We start from the raw sequence: 22,096 nt of genomic DNA on the forward strand, positions 1-22,096 counted from the left end.
TACTTCTGTTTACACCGTTTTTTTTTTTTTTTTAATTTCTTGCAATTTGCAGGCTGTCGAAACTGTTTCTACAAGTTTTTGAGATGACGGCACCTATAAACTGTACGACTTGAGTCAAATATTCAAGTTATCCCTTCACAAGCTTCACATAACAGTTTGCATCACTTCTGACTTCATTGTACTTGAATTGGTGTTATTTTTGATGTTGTTTTTCCAGTTTGGAAGATTCTTTTGCAGTTAGGATTTAACTTCCTGACGTCTTGAAATTGCGATTAAATATTTGTTGCCTTCTCTCTTCAGAGTTAGGATAGTGGAAATAACAATGGTTAAACCTTTTCATTTTAGTTTTGTTAGAATAAAACATGTCTCCAAATTTTAAGGTAATTGTCTGTCATTGCATTTACAAACCGTAATTGTGCATGAAATATATTTTTAGAGGAGTGGCTAATGCCCTTGTCAGGACAGAACTTGTTTTATTGAAGATGACTCTCTCTCACCAACTTCAGCCTCAGTCTTTTCCTTTTTTTGTAGAGGTTTTACAAATACCAGGATGTTTTTTTTGTGTGTAAATACAGATCGAACATAGCTGACATTGACACTTACTAGTGCAAATATGACACAATTCAATCATTTATCAGAAATAAAAAAATATTTATTGATCCAAACACCACATAACTGATTATATGCTGCTATTTATTAGCACATTTCCACCTATTTCAAACAAAGTACATGAAACTCAAAACATATTAGACATTTATTCTATACAGGTATATATTTAGTATCGTACTTTTGCTTACTCTACTAACCTACAATCCCATCTAAAAAAAATCTAGTTTATTGTATCATAAATGTTTACATCATTGACCCATAATTGTGGCTTAGCCGTGGCTTGACCTATTTGCAGCACCCACTAAAGCGATAAGGGGAGGCAACACCACATCTCACTGCCCTCTGTCAATACACCCGGTGTGACCTTATTGGCTGAGGGGGAGAAGAGAAGCTGATCCATTGCATTGAGCGTCTCCTCCCTTCTCCACTGTGCTTGCATTAGATTTACCCTATTAAACTCTTCATGCATTTGTCTGTAGATTGCTTTCTGGAAACAATAGTAGATCCCTTCAGGTGGTGTGCGTGCTCCTGCAAGGCTAAAGAACTGATGGAAAGTGCGGACATGCATGTTTGGAGTCTGATAAGGACACTTGGAGATTTTTTGGTGTAGAAAAAAGACAATTTTTGTTTTTAAAGCATTTGTGCAAAACAAGAAGTGCTTTCAAGTTGAAAGTAAGAAATGTTGCTATTCAATAATGTGGTAGAATTAAAGAAATTATTCAACTATTTGGGCTCTCTGGAAAGCAATTACATGAGGATCAATACTATTTTTTATCTGTATAGCGAACAGGGACTGCACCCTGCAGCAGCTTCGTTTTGGTTCAAAAAAAGAATTAGATTTGTCCTAATATAACAGTTGTAGCAACACTGAGGTTGATTCTTAAAAACTTATTTGACCTGAGGAAGTAGCTAGTCTTTATCACAAGAAGCCAACCTGATAAAATGCATTAATTACATTTTTTTTGTGTGTGTGTATAAAGAGAACTTTACTGCTATCAAGTTTACTTTCAAGCCAATTTTCAATTGAACTTTGAAGACATTAAAAGCTGCACTGATAAGTCATATATGGAGATTCAAAAGTGCCAGAGTCCAATAAGTCCATCCATGTTGCTTAGTCACAGAGGGTTTTGTGTCTCTATCAGGGGTCAGTGTGTCTCCATTTCTCTACCAACTATGCACCAACTTTTAAGAGCAACCAGTGAACCACACATACATGTTTCATGGTTGGACACATTGGGAGAACATGCAAACTATGCAAAATGGCATAGAATAAATTTAAAATGAATTACAACCACTGAAGAAATACATTGAATGAATCCCAAGTAAATCACTGCATAATATCCTTTTTAAGCTTCTATTGAAAACATAAATGTGAATACAAATGATTTATTAATAATGTGAACATAACAAAAAAAATATTTTCAAAATGATTTATTTATTGGACTTTAGCACTTTTAGCTTTCCATACCTATGCATCCCAAATATTTTTTGCCAATGCCTGCAGAAATTCTGTGGCTCTTGTTGCATTTTGACAAATAACATCACATAACCCTTGCTGCTGGCATTGACACAAAGTTAGACTTTGTTTTCTGTGTTGCCATAGGGCAAAGAGGTATCACTCTGGAGTGGAGTTGAGGCGCATGGGACAGTGCAGCACAGAGGAGGCTGACTCGCCAGACACGTCCACCGTCTGCACTCCCATCTTCTTCAGGGAATGCTCGTCTGTCACAGAGATGGAGCGGGAGATCGCAGGACGAGCGCAGGAATCCTGTGGGCCTGAGAAAGATGGACAGATGTTTTGACAAAAAACTGTATATCATGTCATACTCACTATGCAAACTGAAATCACATAGAAAAAGGGTAAATTGAAAGAAAAAGGACATATTATGTTTACTTATTTGAGTTTTCTAATGAATAAAGTAGTGACATACACTCTGGCTCCCATTACTCTAATCCCCTAATGGTATTCAGCTCATGCACTCAACTTCTTTTTAGATTCTCTCTAGTAAATGACATCCATTTACTTTTATTACAGCAGATGAATGAAATGAAACCTACAGTATTTTCACTGACTGAATGCTTTAGCTACTTATGGCCTGTAGGGGCAGTGCGGCTAGCTGCTTCAGGTAGAGCAATGACTGCAGTTTGGTTGCAACTTGATGTTTCTCATCATCACACGCAGAGGAGGGAGAGAGAACAAGAGCGAGAGAGAAAGAGAGAGAGAGAGAGAGAGAGAGAAAGAGAGAGAAAGAGAGAGAGAGAGCAGGCTCAAAATGGTTCGACCCATATTGGAAATTCTACCTTTGATTTCTCCCACAAGTTCCTGAGGTTCACCAGAGGAACCAGCAGGGGGCAGGGTGACCACACACACATAAGCACATGCACGTACACACACTGATTTCTCCTGTATGCCCGTGCTCATGCCCCCTCCAGGTCTGACATTTACAGCTAAGTGCTGCAACGGCTGGTTATTTATGTTGAGAGGGCTCGTGATGAGGGGAGTGCAGCAGGTGGCTGCATTACACTGTTTATCAGAGCGACACAGCGGCATTATCACTTCATGAACCATCTTTAACCTAACTCATAAGCATGCATACACACACACACACTACATCTGTCTTTCTGTTGTCCTTTTCTTCACACACTCCCTTCTTGCTGCTCCTTGTTTAGTGAAATGCCTTCCAACTGCTCTTCCCTTTCCGCCTTTCTCCCACAGATGTACTCCTACCACCTGGACACTTGTAAGGCACTGCAAAGCCACTAACCTGCTCTCGTCAGGCATGTCAGCGATGCACAGCTAATAATTTATTATATTTTGGAGTTTGTATTGGTAAACGGACCAATAACAATTACATAAGAACATAATGTGAACTAAAGAAAATCAGTCTGTCTTATATTTCTTCTTTCCTCTCCTGCAGAATTCAGCAATAATTCCACAGATCTCAAATGTGTGTTTCACGGTTTATTTGCTTCTACACTTACAGTCACCTCCCGTCGTCTTTGCCTTTGCCTGCACTGCTCTCACATGCTGCTGGACAATCTCACCTTCAATCCTCGGGGGAATTTCAGTGGCGTGCAGATCGGGTGAAGCAACCTCACCTGAGTTGTTCTGGTTAGATTTGACTTTGCTGTTGGTCTTCTCTTGCATTTTTTTCTCGTACTCCCTCACCTCCTCCAAGCTGAGCCCTGCAGGAAAACGACATGTATAGAGGGTCATAGAAAATACACATTTTATACAATCATAAATTGCAATACATTTATTAGGATTTCGTTTGACATTTGACTGGTGTAGAAGGAAGTGGATACATTGGTTTACAACATTACCATTAAATATCTAAAGTGATAGATTGAAAATTAAAGAACATTGAGAGTACTGCTACTGGTCATGGTTTTTCTTCAATGTGTAATTGGAAGCTGGTCAAAGTTGACTGTAGAGTGGACTGAACTAAATAAAAGGTGACATTAAAAGAAAACCTGATTGAAACTGAAAATGACTTGAGACTACAGGTAGACTTGCAATGCAATAATTTACATCAAGGCATACTCAGTTGTAAGAATGGCCCAGTCAAATCACAAACCCATATCAAATAGAGGAAAAATAAGGTCTAGAGTTGGAGGGATTAATTTGAATACATGTCAAATTTTCTATACTTTTTCATACTTTGAAATCTGTGGTGATGAAATGTGTAAAATTTCAAAGTGTGGAAGCTATGAACATTTTTACTTTAAATACATGACTGTGTTTTTGACCAACCGTGCCACTCGTCAACCCACGCAACTGCCTCCCTGTGGCCGACCAGAAGAATGTCTTTAATAATCTGAAATTACAAAAGAAACTAAATCACATCAAGCAGAAACATCTTAGCAAAAAATGCTTAGCTGTGAATTCTGCTACTATCCTGTTTGTCTGAATACTATTATTCAGATGGTTATGCAGCATATTATTGTCACAGTCAGAGCATCTTTTTGTTTAATTAATTGGAGGAAATGGGCTGTTTTGGAGCCTACATCAACAATATAACCTGAAACGTTTATGAACATGAATAAACAAACACTTTGAGCTTCACTTTATGCTTCATTGCTTAACCTCATTGTGGAGGAGAACAGAAACAGCAGAGTTAGTTCTACTGAATTACATGAGAAGCAGTGGAGAGGTCATTTGAGACTGCCCACCCTCATAGTGCCTGCAATTAAGCTAATGTCTGGAAATTAATGTGGCGAAGATTTATTTGTGTCAGCATGCCACAAAAGGCACACTCTGATAACAGAACACAATCAGTTTCGTCCTCAAACACGTTGCATTAGCAGTGGGCAGAAATAAAACTGACTCACTCTATGTATGAAATCCTCAGTCCTGGTCTGGAAGCCGTAGACCTCAAAGCTGCACTGCACTCTCTTATAGGAGCACATAATGGGGCTGTGGTTGTCCGTCCAGCCTTTCTCCAGAGGCCCTCGGTTGGTTTTATTTGACCGCCAGAGACTCAGATCCTGTACGGGGTAAAAGATATTGGGGTTATTCGCTGAATCTGCAGAAACCTTGCAACTGTGCGGTGTTCTCAGAGGCAACTACAGATGCCTGTGGACGTTCTTATAAGCTGCTGCACGTGTGAGGATGAATGATATCTGTGTGGAATGTAAGCTGGGTGTTGCTCAACACAGCCCTGAGGAGGAAAACTGATACACATATTATGCACCTGAGACCAGACGATGGTTGGGATTTTATGTTCTCACAATCTTGTTTAATATAATCCGCTGGTGTATTGTAGACTGTTTTTTTTTTGTTGCATGTGTTAGAATGCATTTGTGCTTGAAGCTCTTTCTACATGGTGTTTGCACACAAACCTGTGAGTTCACCTTTGTTGCTAAGGGCTCGCAGGCACTAAAGAGGTGTGAAATCTCGGATGAGAAGGAAAGAAGGAAGGCAGAGAGGCTGAGTTATGTGAGGGTATTATTGTTTTATTTTTCAGGAGAAAAACCTAAAGCTAGACACAATTTTTATTTGTGTTTAATGGACGAGAACATTTTCGTCCACCTAAAAGCTTTTAGAGCATAAAGGTTTTACATATGTGTGCAGAGTGAGGAGCCAATCATATAGCTCGAGCTAAAAGAACAATCCAGCTTAGCTTTTTTGGAGCTAATTATCCTTTTATTGCAGATCCTGCAAAAGTATTTTACATTCCTGTGTTGTGTAAAACGAAGACCACAAACATGTCTAATTCTGCTATACAACTATATTCTTTGGTTTTCATGATGCTATTTAACAATCGTTCTCTAAAAGATGTCCAGCCTTCACATGACATCTCTTCATGTTACATCGAAGTTTAAAGAAAGCCAGTTGGTTGCACTGAAGAAAGGAGACTGACTGCAAATGCAAACCACATTTGGATTAGCTTTTTACTTCTACAAAAATGTAAAAACTGTTTATGTTTTCTATCATTTTAGAAAATACACATAAAAATCCCAACAAATACATTGTAATTTGTTGTAAAATGACAAAAAGGGCAAAGAAAATAAAACCAACTTTGGGTAATAAACATTAAAGATGTAAGTGCAAGTAATTTCAACAACGTAGGTTTATTATTATTATTATTATTATTATGGTGTTCTTGCTAGTATTTCATTTTGTTTTTCATTTTTTCATTTGTTCTATAAATTTTGCCCCACGTACCTCTGATTCTTTGTAGTGCTTGTCTGGGATGGGGTCAGTTAGGATGTCCAGGAAGCAAACGTTCCCCTCCGGGGTTGGCTTGTCCCCAAACACCTACATCCAGACAGATGGGAGGAGGTCACGCAGTGTAATGACTGCAGATGCATGAACGCGCACACACTTACACACACGTAAACGCATGCATTACTCACTCAGCACCGAGCGGGGATAAGAGTAGATAAGTAACTGTGTAGAAAACGGAGGTCACACACCATAACACCCCTCACTACTGTATATCCCACCCCGAGGCCCTGGGAGGAAATCACACTGGAGCAAACAGATGAGAGAACAGATAGAGAGAAAAAGCACAGAAGGGGATAAGGGAAAACACAAGCCTGTATGTTGGATATTAAAGGGAGGGAAACAGAGGTGTTATGAAAGCAGAATGCAGTTCGTCTTGAGAAAGTGTGGCGCAAACATGGATGAGCAGCAAAAAAAAAATTGATCCGTTTCCTGAACATCTCTTAAAATGCAGTTCTGAGATTGTTTATGTAATAACTAACAAGTAGTAAAACATGAAATAGCTGTCAGCTGCGCTTCTGTTACTATGTTGTGCTTGTGTGTTGCTTGCTCATTCCCATGGAATGCTGCCATCTCCCTCTCTTCCCCCTCTTCTATGATCACTTCAGGTATTTCCTTATTCAGTCTGTTCTTGTAACAAAACTGTCTGATTCATATCATCACAATATGTTTCTAATTGTATAGATTAATTGTAATTTTTCAGAAGATACCAAACAAGCAAATAGAGAAGTGCCCATGAATTTTAAAATTCATGGGAAAAACTCTGCAAAATCCTGTAAACAACATCCTATTTTAGAAGCCTTGAGTTTTGTTGAGGTTTTCTTCATTAATTCCTTTTGTGAATATTCATTGAGATCAACAAAAGTAATTTGAGCCTATTTGTGCCTCAAATTTCATTGAGCAGAACTTAAAATTAATCTTAGAAAATCTGCCTGTTAGTGGATTTTTCCGTTCAACATATCTAAAATATTTGAAAGAAAGTGCAACTTCAAAAGCAGAGAAAGCCGGGTGTATTGACATGTTATTGACCGTAAGATTTCCACACTTCAATACATGTTCTCTTGTCTTAACCATTTTGAAGAGTGTCTATTTGGCAGATTTCTGCATATTTCTACCTCCATGGCAAAGGGAAAGAACTGACAATGTAACTTATAGATGTAAAATATCAATAATAATGTATCTCCTGATAATTTCAGCTTTTTAGGTAGATATTTTTATGGAGTGCTAATAATTGTGGCATTAAGGATTAAAATAATAATAATAATTTTGTATCCCAGGTTTTTTTCCCACTCCACTGAATAAATGTACTCAAAATTAAATAAAGGTTGGATTTTACTACATTTATCATTGTTAGATAATGCTGCTGTAATCAAAGTGGAGTTTATTTTCAAGCTTTTTCAGAGCTTTAAAATAAGAATCACAGCATTCCTCTCAATAAGTCAAAGTAAATTGAAGCAGGTTTTTTTTTTTTTTTTAACTTTGATCAATTACTCAGAGCAGGAACAAGGGGCCAGGCAGAGCTGCAATTGCTAGTAAATTTCTGTCCAAGTGTGTTGATGTGCATTGGCCATGGACGAAATGCAGCATGGCAGCCATGATCAGCACACAGCACGTCTGGTTAATAGATCTGCCAATAGTGCATTTTGTGCTTTGCTTGTTTTCCTTGTAATGGCCACATCAACTTGATGAACGTTTTCGTGGCACTGCAGAGAAAATTGCAATTCCTCTCATTCTCCTTTTGTCTCCCTCTCTTCCCCGTCTTCTATGATCACTCCATCTTCTGGCTTTCTCCCCGTTAGGCCCGTACTCACATTGTTGTTACTGCCGTTGTTGTTTTCGAACCTTGTCTCAATGCGGATGCTGAACTTGGGGACGAATGACACCTACATGAGGTAAACATGGGAGAACATATAGTGAGCGAAGGAAGGTGGTCAAGAAAATCCAGTGACCTCTAAAAAGAGATCAGCTTGATTGTGTTCATAGGTAGATAATATGTGAGAGCACTTACTGAATACTCTGCAACATCAGCAACATTAAATGTAGATAGAGAGAAATAACATTAATTAGTCAAATGCATGTGCATAAAAAAATAACACATAAATGTAAGGAATGCATATACATTGATTTCATTTACATCCAATGAAAATCACAAATACAACTTCTCAGAAATTTGTAATATTACAGAAGACCAAGAAAACAAACAGGACTTTTAATTTTTTAGAAAGAGAGGAAAAAAGTTAGACACAATAATTCATACCAATGGAAATTATTGGGTTTGTTTTAGTTTATCGTGCGATTAATTGATTTATTGATTATTGTGACAGGCATGCTATCTTGATAAAATACAGTGGACCATCACCACCAGATGACAAGGAACTCCAAATGTTTACCACCTGTCCTTCTTCCACTCAACTTCCCATTAATAAGATGTAATGCAACAGTCTGTGAGCAGACAGTTTTATCACACCTTAACTGGTGGCGTGTCTGTCTTTGTCTCCTTCAGTCAGAAATACTCACCTGTGATGGTGTAGGGGTAGAAGTTCCACGCCTTTTCTGTCACATAGAAAACTCTTGGCACAAAAGCTTTAATCCAGGATGGCAGTTTACTGAAATTGGAGCCAATGAGAAAATATCACAAAATGACTTAAAACTGGGAGGAGCAAGAGGCAGATTAAAGATGGAGACAAAGAAATCTTAAGTGTTTTACTTAGAGCTACATGAGGCTATTTCCTCTACAGTATGACTCGTTCTCAGTTATACCTGCTAGGCTGATTTGCTTCAAAGTCACATGTCTGAAGTGAGCAAACGTCCATTGTGCAGTGACTGTACCTATGTGCATGTGTGTACTTTTGTGTGTATTCAGTAAGGAGCACTCAATGCCCAACACTTAAACATAGATTAGAAAAATCCTCCAGAGCGAGAGTGTTTCTTTGCTTCCTCAAGAGTTTATTTAAGGATTAAAACTTGGGTTAGTAGTGGTGATTGGAACAAGACATGAGGTTGCATTAAGGTAATGAGTTGGGTTAGAAAATGACTTTGGAGAATTCTTGCCATTTTTTTTTCTCTAGATCAGATTACATTATAAGCATGCAATGAATAAAACAACACAGAATAATGTATCCTGGGCCCATCCATTTAACCATTTTAACCTTAAAACAAATGAAATTGTTCTTTGGTTTGGTTTAATCTGCACATCGTTGGGAATTACCGTGTGTGGTTTTCAAACCTTGACTGATTTATGCTTGAGTACGAATTGAGAACAAATAACAAGAACACAGCGCACATGGTTGATAAACCATGAAGAGATTTGTAAGGTAAATGCATTAAAAATAACAGCTTAATGTTTTAGAAAGTATGCTTATTAATTTAGCTACCATGCAGCCCATTAAAACTACTCCTCCCTCAGATGAAGGTAACAGTTTAATACCCTCATTAGGATTTTATTTTTGCAGTTCTGGGGGTTTTCCATCAAATTATTTCTAGTGTTAAAAGCCATTGTAGAAATTTTGCAGGTGAAATTCCATAGTTTTTCTACTAGTTTTTCTGTCATTTATGGCCTTGGAGTAGAAAAATAATATGCACTAACATTAGTTTTTTATAATTAGATTCTTTAAATAGGGTGATTTGGCAAAAAGAAGTGAAATCACTTATTTTTGTTTTGTTTTGAAAAATTGTGGATATATCTGGTTTTAGTTGGTAATTCGAACTAAAGACACAATCAATGAGTTGAGCCAAAACCTATGGCTTGAGATTAAAAGTGCCACTTCTCATTAAATTCAGGCTAAAAAAAAAAAAAAAAAAAATCAAGAAATCTAGATTATAATTGGAATTTTTCAACATTTTTATTTGTACACATTTACACACCCCGAGTTGTAAATTCATAAAATGATGCTCGATTTCTTTACGACTATTTGCACCATCAAAAAAGCAGCTTGGTCTCTGCTAAACTGCTGCTATCAAACAGTTGGAGACAAAGAACAAGGTGCAATATTAAAAACTTCTAAGTTATTTTTGCTTTTATTCTGTCCAATTTAAGCCAAAACCAGAAAACACTAATAAAATCGAGGATTAGCCTGGAATGAGCTCACTGTCTTTAATTTTTCTGCTGTTTTCTTGATCATTGTCCCATCAGGGAGCTTTATGTGGGTCAATGAGCCAGATAAATCTCTGCTGAAAACTGCTGACTGCAGTTAAAATATTTCAAAATCTGTTAATAAAAATGTTTTTTTAGATGTGAAGCTGATCAAAGAGCAGCCGGTTAGGACTGCAGGAACATTGAAACACAGGCTGTTGCTTTAAACAGCATTTATGAATTAGGTTGTTGGAATTAAGGCAGCTGTTTGCATGGATAGTGAAATGACAGCACAGTACTGTAACTTCCTGAATGTAACAAAGGGATGAAATGTTTTGTGCTGGTGTTTCAGTTGATATAATATAGACTCTCTGGCTATAGAAAATAAATACACCTCCCTTGTTTTTTTTTTTTTACAGTCAGTTAAGGACTGTTTCTTGCACTACTTTAACAGACACAGAGAGTCAAAAATATTACTTTTTAATTCCGAGTCAAGTCATAAAAGTTTAAGTGGTAACTACAAGTTAGATGTCAAGACTTTTTTCCATAGTTAAAGTCAAATTTAAAGGCTATAAAAACTAAAACCCTTGCCTTATTTTTCCAGTAACACTGATTTGCTGAATCAACTGTTTCTGCTTAGGGTTAATTTTTCACAAGCATTTAAACATTATTTTCGGTGCTAAATAGATAATTATTAACAAAAAATAAAACAACAAGTAATGTTTGTGTGATCAAAGTTACACCAATGGCACAGGAACTGCTGAGCTGGACAAAACCAGAGCCCATTTGCCCTTTGTACGAATGACTGACTTGCAAAAAGTCAGTCCTTTCACTGGACAATTGTGTTTTGACCAAACTAGTGTCTGAATTGACAACTGAAAAAAAAAAAGGATTTCAAATTAGCATTGCAAAAAAAAAAAAAAAAAAAGTATACTTTTAGTGTGGCCTGGGTGATATAAAATAACTTTCAGAATTTGTGTTCCAAGGCACAGGTCAAAAAAAAAAGAGGAAATTATGGGAGTGATTTGTGTAAAGAGGGTGAATGAACACCTTCAGGCAGAGATTCAGAGGAGAACGCAGTTAACTGTGTTCCAACAACAAAGAAACCCATAAGCGCTCAATTTGAATAGATGGCGTTTTATGCTTTATTTTAAATTTATTTTCACATTTTTAAACTTTTGATTAATCTTCTTTGTGTTTCCTATGCTATATAGTATTATGGGTGACATTTTTTTTTATGATGAGCTGCTTTGAGCTACGGATTTATTTTAATGAAAGTTTTATTTTATTCTAAGATGCTCCATTGACTAAGATGAAACTTGCATCAAATGAAGCCATGCAATGAGCTCCATCATAGAAAAAATAAATAAAGCAAACTTTGCTTATGAACGTATGACTGTAATGTGTAACATCATGGAGTCTGTTGCAAAAGATAAACAAGCGAGACTATGCTGCACTGCAGACTCACACAAAATCCCAAAAGGAACAACAAGAAAAGGATTTGGTTATCAGTAAGTTGCAACCATGTCATCATCAGTTTGTCACCCACCTAATCAACTGTGTGCACATTATGACTGAAATGGGCACAAAATTGAAGGAAGGCTTGTGTTGAGGTTTGTGCTTCTTTTGCTCAATTAAAAGGTCATTTCACTCTGACTGCCTGTTATGTTATGAAAGGGGCTTATGTCCACCATTACTAATGAACGCAGTGTATAAAATCCAGATTGACAAGGGCTAATCAATACCTTTCACTTGCTAATATATATGTATTAGGTTGTCACTAAAAAGGATGTAGTTATCAGATAATTTCATAGCCTTAGCATTCCCAGCTCAATATCAGAAACAACCATAACAGTAACCTCTGATATAAATCATAAACATTATCTCTGCTGGACCGGTTGCCAAAATGGTAGCAAAATCTGATTAACTCAAATGGCACTTGAGCAGACTTTGCTCAGGTACTTATGTAATTAAGGGTGCAAAATTATTGCTTCTCCTGAAGAGTTTATTTGAGTGTTATCAGTCACCTAACACTAAAGCAACCAATCACAGTCATGAATTGAAACAACAAAATGCAGCTGCACAGTTTCCTCATGCGCTTTCTCTGCTAATCTAATATAGCACAAAATTATGTGCATACCAGACTCTAGACTATATAATAAATGGGCCGAGCCACTGTAACCTCACCCATTGATATGCCATATGTAGTTTTGAAGCCTCATTTCCAGTATTTGGCTACCAAGATGTTCCTCTATTTCGAGTGAGAGACAATTTAAGCTGAATTCTACTTTCAGGTCCTACACCAGCTGCAGGATTCAAAGTTTCCCTTCAACCATTCATAATTCCCCTATCAGATTATTTGATAACTGTTTTGTTTTATAGTACATCATGGTTTAGCTTAATTTAATGCATGTTTGGGACTTAAGCAACAGTGCAGCCACAGTTCCACATAATTTTGAACATGTGTACATATAGAATGTTGCACCAATGAAATGCCAAATATACTGCACTTGCTTCTCTGCTATGAAGTTATGTAAGTGCTACATCAATGTCACAACAATGACTTAGTAATATTACTTATTCTCATGCAATGTTATGCAGATGCTCTGTCTACACTGATGAAAATTAACTCACTTATGCATGCTTACCTCTTGAACTCACAGCAGCTTGACATTTTTCTGAACAATTAAGCTAAGAACTGACAATTTGAGGAGACATTGAATTTTAAACCCCACCATCTAACCTTAACCCAGTGCAACAATGTAAATTCAACACCCTCTGTTCTGATAGACGCACACTACAAAATGGGGGACAGACGAATAGTGACACATATGTCAAAAGTGCTATTGGACATGAGAAATAATGGTTAAAACGTGTCGCCTCAACCTGCATCCTTCCACACTCGAGAGATTTACACAGCATCAGTAGCGAGTCTTTTCATGTAAACAAAGTCTATGTAAATAGTTAACCAGCTTAAACATCTGTCAGCAACAATGATATTTATTTAAAGACGGTTCCTGTGTAATCTTCCTGAACATAAAGTACACCTGGTCCAATGCTTCTGCATTTCTATGTGCCTCATTTCTGTCTTCTCAGGCATCATTGAGTCCTGACCGATGACCAGTCACGCCAGATCTGGTTCTACTGGTGTCATTTCTCACCACTGATTTGATAAGGTTGAGAGTAAGAGTTTTGCAAGAGCAAGGCTTTAAAGGGCTTAACACTAATTTAATTTTTTTTATATACAACATCACACGAATCAGAAAAAATAATCTTAATCATGCAATAACGACTTATTGGAAAAATGTTTTGTTTTTTAGTATTCAATTAAGAAGTATATATTTTTTATAATGGCAGTCTATTAAAATGAAACAGCTCATAGTGGTTATTAGGGACATAAAATTTTACAGATTCCCACATTGACTTTCACTTTTCATACTGATATCCATCTGTTTAATGGGGCTTATATTCAGCTCCTTTAAATCAGTAGCCATTTGCCCAGAAGATGAAGAAAATCCAATGTTGGCAGAAACACTTTCTTTGTGATATCCAGCAGATGTGGAATGTGTTCTCCAAGCTGCCTGAAGGCAGAATATGAAATAATAAATTAATGTGTTTATACTTATGTGGTACCCTTGAGGATGTCTCAAAGGGAGTTTTATCCTGACTCTAAGTTCAAGTAAAATACATGAAAAAGGGAAAATTGAGCTTATAAATAAACTTACGGCACTGGATTTGCAAAATTCAGCTGTGCTTATATGTTTGTGTATGCACAAATTATAGAATTATTCAGATCTAAAATTAAATTAAAGTTTGAAATAATGTACAGTATAAATCACTTTAATTTCCTTCTTTAAAAAGTGCCTTAAACGCATCTGGCGAGCAGCTCCACCTCAGGATCTGCTGTGCAAATTCAGCTACCCCTTCAAAAATGCCATGCAACAGGCTATAGCTAGCATGACTGACAGAATTATCCGCCAATTAAAATAGACGGATGGACTGTCAGCCAATGACGGTCCATCCCACAGGCCCAGCTGTAAGTAATGAGTTTCTCCTGTATTACCCGTCACAGTAGTGAACTTGATATTTACAAAATGGTAGCCACTTTCGGTTCAACTAAAGGTTTGTCACAGACTTATCAAAATTGTCTTTTTCAAGATGCTCTTTACCAGTTAAAAAAGTCGTGTAAACAACATAACATATTTCTTCCCCAATAAAAACATCATTAAGAGACATAGTACTGATTAAAATAAGAATGATATAATTGACGTCTATTGGTAGAGCTAATATTTGTTTTTTTTTTTTTTTATAATTTTCACTTTTAATTCACATGCTTTAAAGCCTTTGACAGCTCAATTTTCAACACTGAGAGAGGAAATGATAAGAGGCTTTAATTTCTTTCACATCCTGCAATTACAGCCATCAAAATGATGTGGACGTTTTCCTCCCAGCTGGAGGCCTGTACTTACACAATTAGAACGCTTAAAGGTTTACTGGATGATGAGCTCAGGGAATGATAGCAGCTACCACTTTGACTCACACTGAGCCTGTTGCGGACAAAAAGATTCCTTGAACGTGGATGTAGACAGGTTACAGTCGCCTTTCTGAAGATTGGATCTAAAAGATGCAAAGCTTTGCAAGAGGGCAAGAGACTAAAGATGACACAGCATCTGTTATCAGAGCGATAGAACTGGCAACTTAAGGCTGGGGTTGGGGTTGCAAACAGGATTACTGGCACAGCAACACAATCTTTAAAGAGATGATCTCATACCTGGTGAGGTAGATTCTCTTCTCGGTCAGCTGTCCAGGACCATGCTGAGGGTGAATATCCGGCTCATTCCTCACCACCTCCACTCCCTCGCCCCCACCACTCTGCTCACAGCTGTGCTTACTGATCATGTAGAGCTGCCCAATCCTGTACTGGAGACCAGAAACGTACCAGGAAAATGTTTATGGTGGTGAGACAGAGAGAGAGAGAGAAAAAAAAGTGTTTAGAAAACATGTTCCAAATATAAGTGACAAGAGGCCCTAAAAGAGCTAATTCTGAAAGCAGCTCAAAATAGGCAGAACAGACCAGACTAAAATTTTATTATCTTGAAAAATTTTGTGCAAAAGAATGTAATTAACACATTTTGTACAGGTCATAGACCTATCAAAACCTTTTCAAGGGAGCACAATAAATCAATTTTAAGTTCACTACTGTGCACTCTTTTTGGTTTTCTTTCATTTTGATAGTATCCAAAATGAAAGAAAACTTATTTTTTAGTGGGTGAAGCCAACAAAAGCACGTCTGCTGATATGAACTGTGCACTCTTTGTCTTCTCAGTAGATTAGTTCTAGTTTTTTGCATCTTTATTTAGCAGTGGCTCTTTCCTAGGTAAAGCTAATGACAGACCTTTTGTCCACATTAACTATGTAGCCCATGTTTTATTTTTCTCTCTCTCTGCAATCCTTGTCCAATGATTCTGTGTTTAGCAGTGTCTTTTTGCCCGAATATAGCACTGACAGCTTTTCTGACCATTAATGTGTAGTGGGTTTTTATTTTTTCCCCAATAGAAATTACTGCACTCAGTGAATCCTCAGAGTTCAGCACATCATGACAACAATGCTTCTCATTTGACCGTTTACCATCATTCTTTGGAGCGTTGGCCTGAGAAGTAGTTTGTATGGTGATCTCAGCAGACTAGCAGTTCTACCAGGTGTTGCTGTGAGAGCATTTAGCATTTAGACACAGGAGATTCAAGGATTTCTCAAATATGCATGAACGAATCAAAGCGACACTTTAGGCATGTTGTTGATTATGGAATAACATCGTAACATGTAAAAAAGCTTTACAAAAAAATACATTTTACATTATACTCGTTCATTCAGATGACACTGGTTGTGAATTATGAACAGACTGACGATACTTTACAACCACAACTTTTGTCTTAATTGTATTAAGCATTAATGCCAGAGTTAATAGTCCAATAGAGAACCTTAATACACTTCTGCAACTTTCACTTTTCTTTCGGTTTAATTTTTTTTGATCAGCCCAAGTTGTTATGATGCAACATATTACTGGCATAACTTGGAACCTGGCCCGTCTCTGGCTGTTCTCTTGACACCACCCATCTAAGTATTGTTTGGGATGGAGTGACACATTGTCCTTCAATAATAACAACACTCATTGCATGAGAACAGCAGCCTCTCGCCGCCAAACAATGTACCCTCTGACACCACAGTAACAGCTGATTATGAGAAAGATAGACATTTTCCTTTATAGCAATTTGCATTCAGCACCACAAAACCTAGAGGGTCTCCTGTGGCAGCTTTCAGTGTCAGAAAGCTGTGAATATCCTCAGATGTGTGTTGGTGTGGTTGATGGGTTGGACCTGCTGTGGTTGCAAAAAGGTGAACCAGCAGTTCTTTAGTCCCACTGTTGCAACAATAAAAGAAGATCCTCCCATTAAGATAACACTTCTGTTGTGCAGCTTTCATATCTTGTCATATTTTGTCTAATCTTAAAAGTCAAAAGCTGCTCTGGATCTTTAACATGAAATAACAAGCCTTGCAGTACACAGCCATCTTTCTGATTTTGGGAGGATAAGGACAAATTGACTTGACATTTAAACAAAAGCTGAAATATGTTTAAAAAAAATCACACAGAGAAGAATAAAAATAAAATCATAGCTAAAAGGCCTGCTATATCAAATTGGTCACTTTGTTTTTCCTTTTTAAGAAATAATAGAAAATTCATCTGCAATGAGGAAGTAGTAGCATGAATAAAACAGGCCATGATCACAGCTATAGAGTTAGGTTTTGTTTTGACAGACACTTGATCACAGCTTCTTGGGTACAAGCTTTCACATCTCTTTTCTTTTTTTTTTCTTAACAGCGCATTGGTGTGTATAAATATTGCCCTGAAGTGCCCATTTCAAAATTTTTAAAATTTAATTTGGCCAGGGAGGGTGAATGTGTACAGTCCTAATGAGGAAGATGGGACTTTGTTCTCCGCTGCAGCGCCAGTTTGTACCCGCTGCTGATGAGGCACTGTGACTGGAGTATTTTCTTTTACTGCTCCTTTGGGCATGTGAAGTGATCCTCGCTGTGCTCAGCCTTATAGAATCACTTCTGTGTTTTCAGAAATCCACAGTCCCTTTTTTGTCATTTCTTTTAGGCCAAATTGCACAGTTTTGTGTTACTTCAAGTGTTAACCAGTTTCTGCTTTATTTCTGTAATTTACTGCGCATCATGGTTGAATTATTCCCTAAAATCTAATAAGCTTTAATGCCGTTACAATGACGGCACTAGAGTGGTTTATTAAATGTAATCTGCTCCTGTTGCCATTGTAATGCTATTCATTTTGTTGCTCTATATTGAAGTGGCACAAAAGCAGAGTTTTAATTAAAAGCAAGTAACAGAAAAAGATAAGAAAAAAGAAAGAAAGAAATGAGGAGGGTAGACATCTACATACCATCCTTCACTTCTGACATCTTGTGACACTCCTTCTTGTTCCAATTACAATGTAGTGTCAACATTCAATATTTACTCAATGGGTGTTTATTGGACTTAATTAATCATAGTAATGTGTACTTTAACACCACAGCACTGAGTACCTCCTCCACATGCTAGAGATCTTTTCACCTTATTAAAGACTTTTCTGTCCTTAAATCACTATCGTGGACTGAACTGCTGCCATTTGTCACATGTTGACAGTTTTTTTTTGTGGCATGTTTCTTCCTACTGTTGTTTTTTTTAAGACCAGTCTTAAAGCAATGCAGCCATCATGAATTCTGGAAAGGTGTAAATATAGCCTGTCACATCAGGATGGAAACTCTGCTCATTGTGTCAGTGTGACTGGAAGAAAATATACTTCAGTTTCCTTATGATTAAATCTCTCATGCGCATGTGCGCAGCTGCAATTTCCACTTCTAAACAAAATAGAAACCACCTTGCATTGACACTCCCTTAGTCCTGTGTTAAGATAAAACAACAAGATTATCTTTAGCAGAGTAGTTTTCTGTTCTAGTTATCATTTCTTTGAAAAACAAATAATTTGGCTTAATGAGCGTTAGTTAATAATCTGCTGCCAGTTTCCCATCTTGCCTATGTGCAAGCATTTCAAAAAGTCCTTGTGTGAAGCCACAAGAAATAAACAAAATTTGGTGAAGCATTAAGTCTTGTCATGTTGTTGATGCACTCCTGTTGTGAATATGGTGTGCATTTCAGGATCAAGGCTGTGGAATTGGCAGTATTTTGCTTTATATAAATGGGGAACATCACATTTGTCATGACATCGCCGCCTTTCATTTACATTTTTGGGGCTTTGTATTTATGAATCTCATTATTTTCTGGGAATTATTTTTCTTACGTTATTTGAGAACTCTCAAGAGACCAGGCGTTTTATCACCCGATTTAGCAGAAAGTCGGTCATGCTATCAGTTTCACTTTCAGTTTCAAGTGTCTACGATTTCAGGCGATTCTGTAACAGTGAAATATTCTTGTTGTTAGGTCATGAGCAATAAATCTCACAGCAGTCGAATGGACTTCAGGTGATTACAGTTTGGAAGATGAAAAAGTCACATCTAAATCCATCTAATCCATACTTGTCTTAACAGACAGAAATTGCCATCTGCAAACTATCTGTCTTTCTCATGGTAGAAGTTGGCATTCAGATTTAAAGGAAAATTTCTCTGAAGGCCTTTTGATAAGGACTTAAATGGGTAAAGTTGTAAGTTTTATAGCATTTATATTCATGCATACAAACTAAAACAATTAACTCCACAAGATTGTGGATCATCAACTGTTTTTAAACTTGAAAGTTGCAAACAGCTGCTGTGTCTGACTAAAAATGGAAATTTATTTTATGTTTGCTACAATTACACAAGTGATAAAGTTAAGCTAAATCTATTTCCAAATGGAAAACAGCTTTGTAGGGAGTGTGGCTTAAAAATTCAATCAGTGTCTTTACACAAAGGGCAGCAGAGAAAATAGCATTGAAAACCTTCAGTAGTGTTTGTAGAAAAAAACAGCTAAAAATAAAACAACATGTTCCTTCTTCAGCTGCAAGCTGGTGTAAGCACTACAGTAGCACCAGGTGCTGCTAACGTAACAATTTAAAGTTTCCATCAGCTCTGTCCTCAAAAGTCAAACGATTGTCATTTATTGATTTTTTCCCCCTTGTATGTAGCAATAACTCACGTAGATAATTGTGGTGAATTTGCTCAGATCGTTTCAGTTTTTGTGTTGGTTGCTCCGGTGAGTCACGTTCTAACTAAGATGTTAAGATGTTACACCTAAAAACCCCAGAGGCAGTGACAGTCTCCTGTTGACTTAAGCATTCGCTGTAACTAGTACTAACTCTGCCCTCCAGAAATGTTATCGTCTTGTGACATTTTCATCAATTATACTCAAGTTGAAATGCAAATATTTAGCTAGCTCACATACAGTGTTTGACATATAAAGACAGCTTTGCTTTTAATGAAGTGTACAGAGATCTTTTAAACCATGTTACAATGCTAAGAGATATCTACACAGAATGAATGTAAATTTGATGTAATTTGAAGAAAAAAAAATCCCTGGTGAAACATTATTCCAAATTTCATTTGTAGCCATTGTCTGGTGTTAGCAAACCCAGTAAGGCCTTCTGGAAGCATCTTTGAGAGCATGTCTGATAAAGCCCGTACTCTCAACAGGCTTTATCAGATGCCCTTGTTGAATTGCTTGGTAACGCAAAGAGCAAATATGTCAGTCCCATGACTTCAACTCGGTGGTTTTAAAAATCTAGACATGGTGAAAACAACTTCTTCTTCAGATGACGACTTCTATGGACGGATGCACCGAGACAAAACAGAAGAATCATCTCAGACAGGAACAATGAGTTTACTCTAAGACCTTCACCATCAACTGATGTTGATCTAGTTGAGGTATTTTGGACTGACAGATTTGCATCATGGATGTTCAACTGTCAGATCCACATCAACTATTAATAGCATGTTTTAGTTCACATTTAATGTTTCCAATGAAGAATCCTGGTTGCTTTGAAGGCAGAAGTGGATTCTGCTACCAAGGCGTGCCCCACAAACCAGCCAGTATGTCAATTAGTGTCTTCCTCAAACATGCAAACGATGCAACAATGCAAAGATTGAATCGTCAACCGTACTGACTCACTCTACCAACTGAGAGACCATTACCTGTAAGCTTTTCCACAAGCAAAGCGTAGCTCTTAGCATCCCACGGCACAGAAGAAAAGTATTGTGTAACAGAAGAGGTAGCGGATATCCAAATGTGCATAATCCACCTCTTTTCATGCACCATGTTGGCTTAAATATTGTAAATGGCATGAAACGAAGTAGCATTTTTTTCATTTGATACATCCTCAGGCAAAGCTGCATTTAAACTTGCATCACATTCAGCCAAAAGAGGATTTGCTGCAAGCTCAAGTTTACGTGTGTCCTGCACTGATACCGTAAATCCCATTCCGGACTGTTATTTGTCACTGTCATTGTTGTGGTAACAGATAGAGGTGAGGAATAGGGGTAGGTGGGGGGGAGTGGAGGTGTGTACAGGAGAGGATGAGGACATTTCTTTTGAAGGACACTTGAGGGAATAACTCTCTCACTCTCCTCCCTATAACAGGATCTCTATGTGAATAAAACTGCAGGCCAAGTGGCTTTGTCTGAACTCAGGTCTTGGTCAGCCATAACCAGTTTGACTAGTTTCTGTATTTGCTCTGAATGATACACAACTCCCTCATTTGTAAATTATACACACTCACACACAGAGGGAGGGACAGCAGTAAAACAATAGAAGCCTGACTTTGTGAAGATGCTGCCCATCTCGGTCAACCAGGGATGCTTCAAGATCCAGCGGGCCAAAACACCCTCAGAAAACATTCCCCATCATCACAATGACACTTTTCTAGATTGTAAGTTGATCATATATGATCACATGGCAAATTAACCTTCTCTTTAGTTCGCTAGTTTACAGTAGAGGGAGGGTAGTGGTTCGTTTGTGTGTGTGTGTGTGTTGCATGAGCGTGGGAAAGACAAACACTTACCTCCTCCACCGTCAGTGGCATACATATGCGATACTCTTTCATCAACATGGTGCTGCTGCAGGGAACACTTTTGGAGGTGAACAGAGTCTCAGTGCTTTGGTTTGTTTATCTGTGTTGTCTCGCTTGCATAGTAGACTTGCTCAGGCACGCAGCACATGGACCACAGTGACCTCTTTACAGCCGCTCTCCTTCCCCCCTTTGTTTTGCTGATGTCAGGAGTCCGTGGAGTGAAGTCAATGAATGTCAACTGTTTTCTTACTTTTCCCCCCCTCGCTCCTCCGAGGCTCGTCTCTGCTTTTGGTTTCTCTTCCTCAATTAATCTTGACTTGACTTCTTAACTGCTGTTAGTTCTCTCTCCTTGGCTGCTGCTTGTCTCCGTCCTCTCTGATTGCTGTTTTCTCCCTGCCTTACTGGTGCTGCAGTAAGAGCAAAGTGGTAATTAGCTTAGGTAAAAAAAAAAAAAAAAAAAAAAGACCTGCAGTTAACCAACCTTTCCCCTCCTGGCTCTGTCTGAGCTTTGTTTAATTCCTCTGCATGTGTAACCTTCCTGTCTCTGCGGTGCTCCTCCTCTCTAAACCGGCCTCTTCTGCTTTCAGTTCCTCTCACAAATTCCTTTGCCGGTTTTCCTTATCTGTTTTTTTTCCCT

The 22,096-nt window shown here is 37.7% G+C and overlaps 1 protein-coding gene across 1 annotated transcript; it reads right to left on the reverse strand.

The window, feature by feature from the left end:
* Positions 1–630: 630 nt before the first annotated feature.
* On the reverse strand, positions 631–22,096 carry pitpnc1b (phosphatidylinositol transfer protein cytoplasmic 1b). Its single transcript, XM_055047511.1, has 11 exons — positions 21,941–22,096; positions 21,451–21,866; positions 15,181–15,329; positions 8,855–8,943; positions 8,346–8,353; positions 8,149–8,220; positions 6,278–6,370; positions 4,942–5,097; positions 4,364–4,427; positions 3,709–3,795; positions 631–2,385 (listed from the first exon to the last, which is right to left on the reverse strand). Exons 2-11 carry the CDS (start codon positions 21,496–21,498, stop codon positions 2,225–2,227), a joined length of 927 nt encoding a protein of 308 aa, XP_054903486.1. The 5' UTR covers positions 21,499–21,866; positions 21,941–22,096; the 3' UTR covers positions 631–2,224.

This window comes from Poeciliopsis prolifica, unplaced genomic scaffold (genome assembly GCF_027474105.1).
Source record: "Poeciliopsis prolifica strain line A6 unplaced genomic scaffold, Auburn_PproV2 SCAFFOLD026, whole genome shotgun sequence".
NCBI classification, from domain to species: domain Eukaryota; kingdom Metazoa; phylum Chordata; class Actinopteri; order Cyprinodontiformes; family Poeciliidae; genus Poeciliopsis; species Poeciliopsis prolifica.

What these genes read in the sequence shown, in the direction of transcription:
- pitpnc1b (XM_055047511.1), bottom strand. Translation starts at nt 21,498, where the DNA reads ATGTTGATGAAAGAGTATCGCATATGTATGCCACTGACGGTGGAGGAG. An exon ending in AAGAGAATCTACCTCACCAG is followed by an intron (nt 8,944 to 15,180) that starts GTATGAGATCAT and finishes CTCCAATTTCAG; the next exon opens with TAAACTGCCATCCTGGATTA. An exon ending in GTGGGTTGACGAGTGGCACG is followed by an intron (nt 3,796 to 4,363) that starts GTTGGTCAAAAA and finishes GTTTTCCTGCAG; the next exon opens with GGCTCAGCTTGGAGGAGGTG.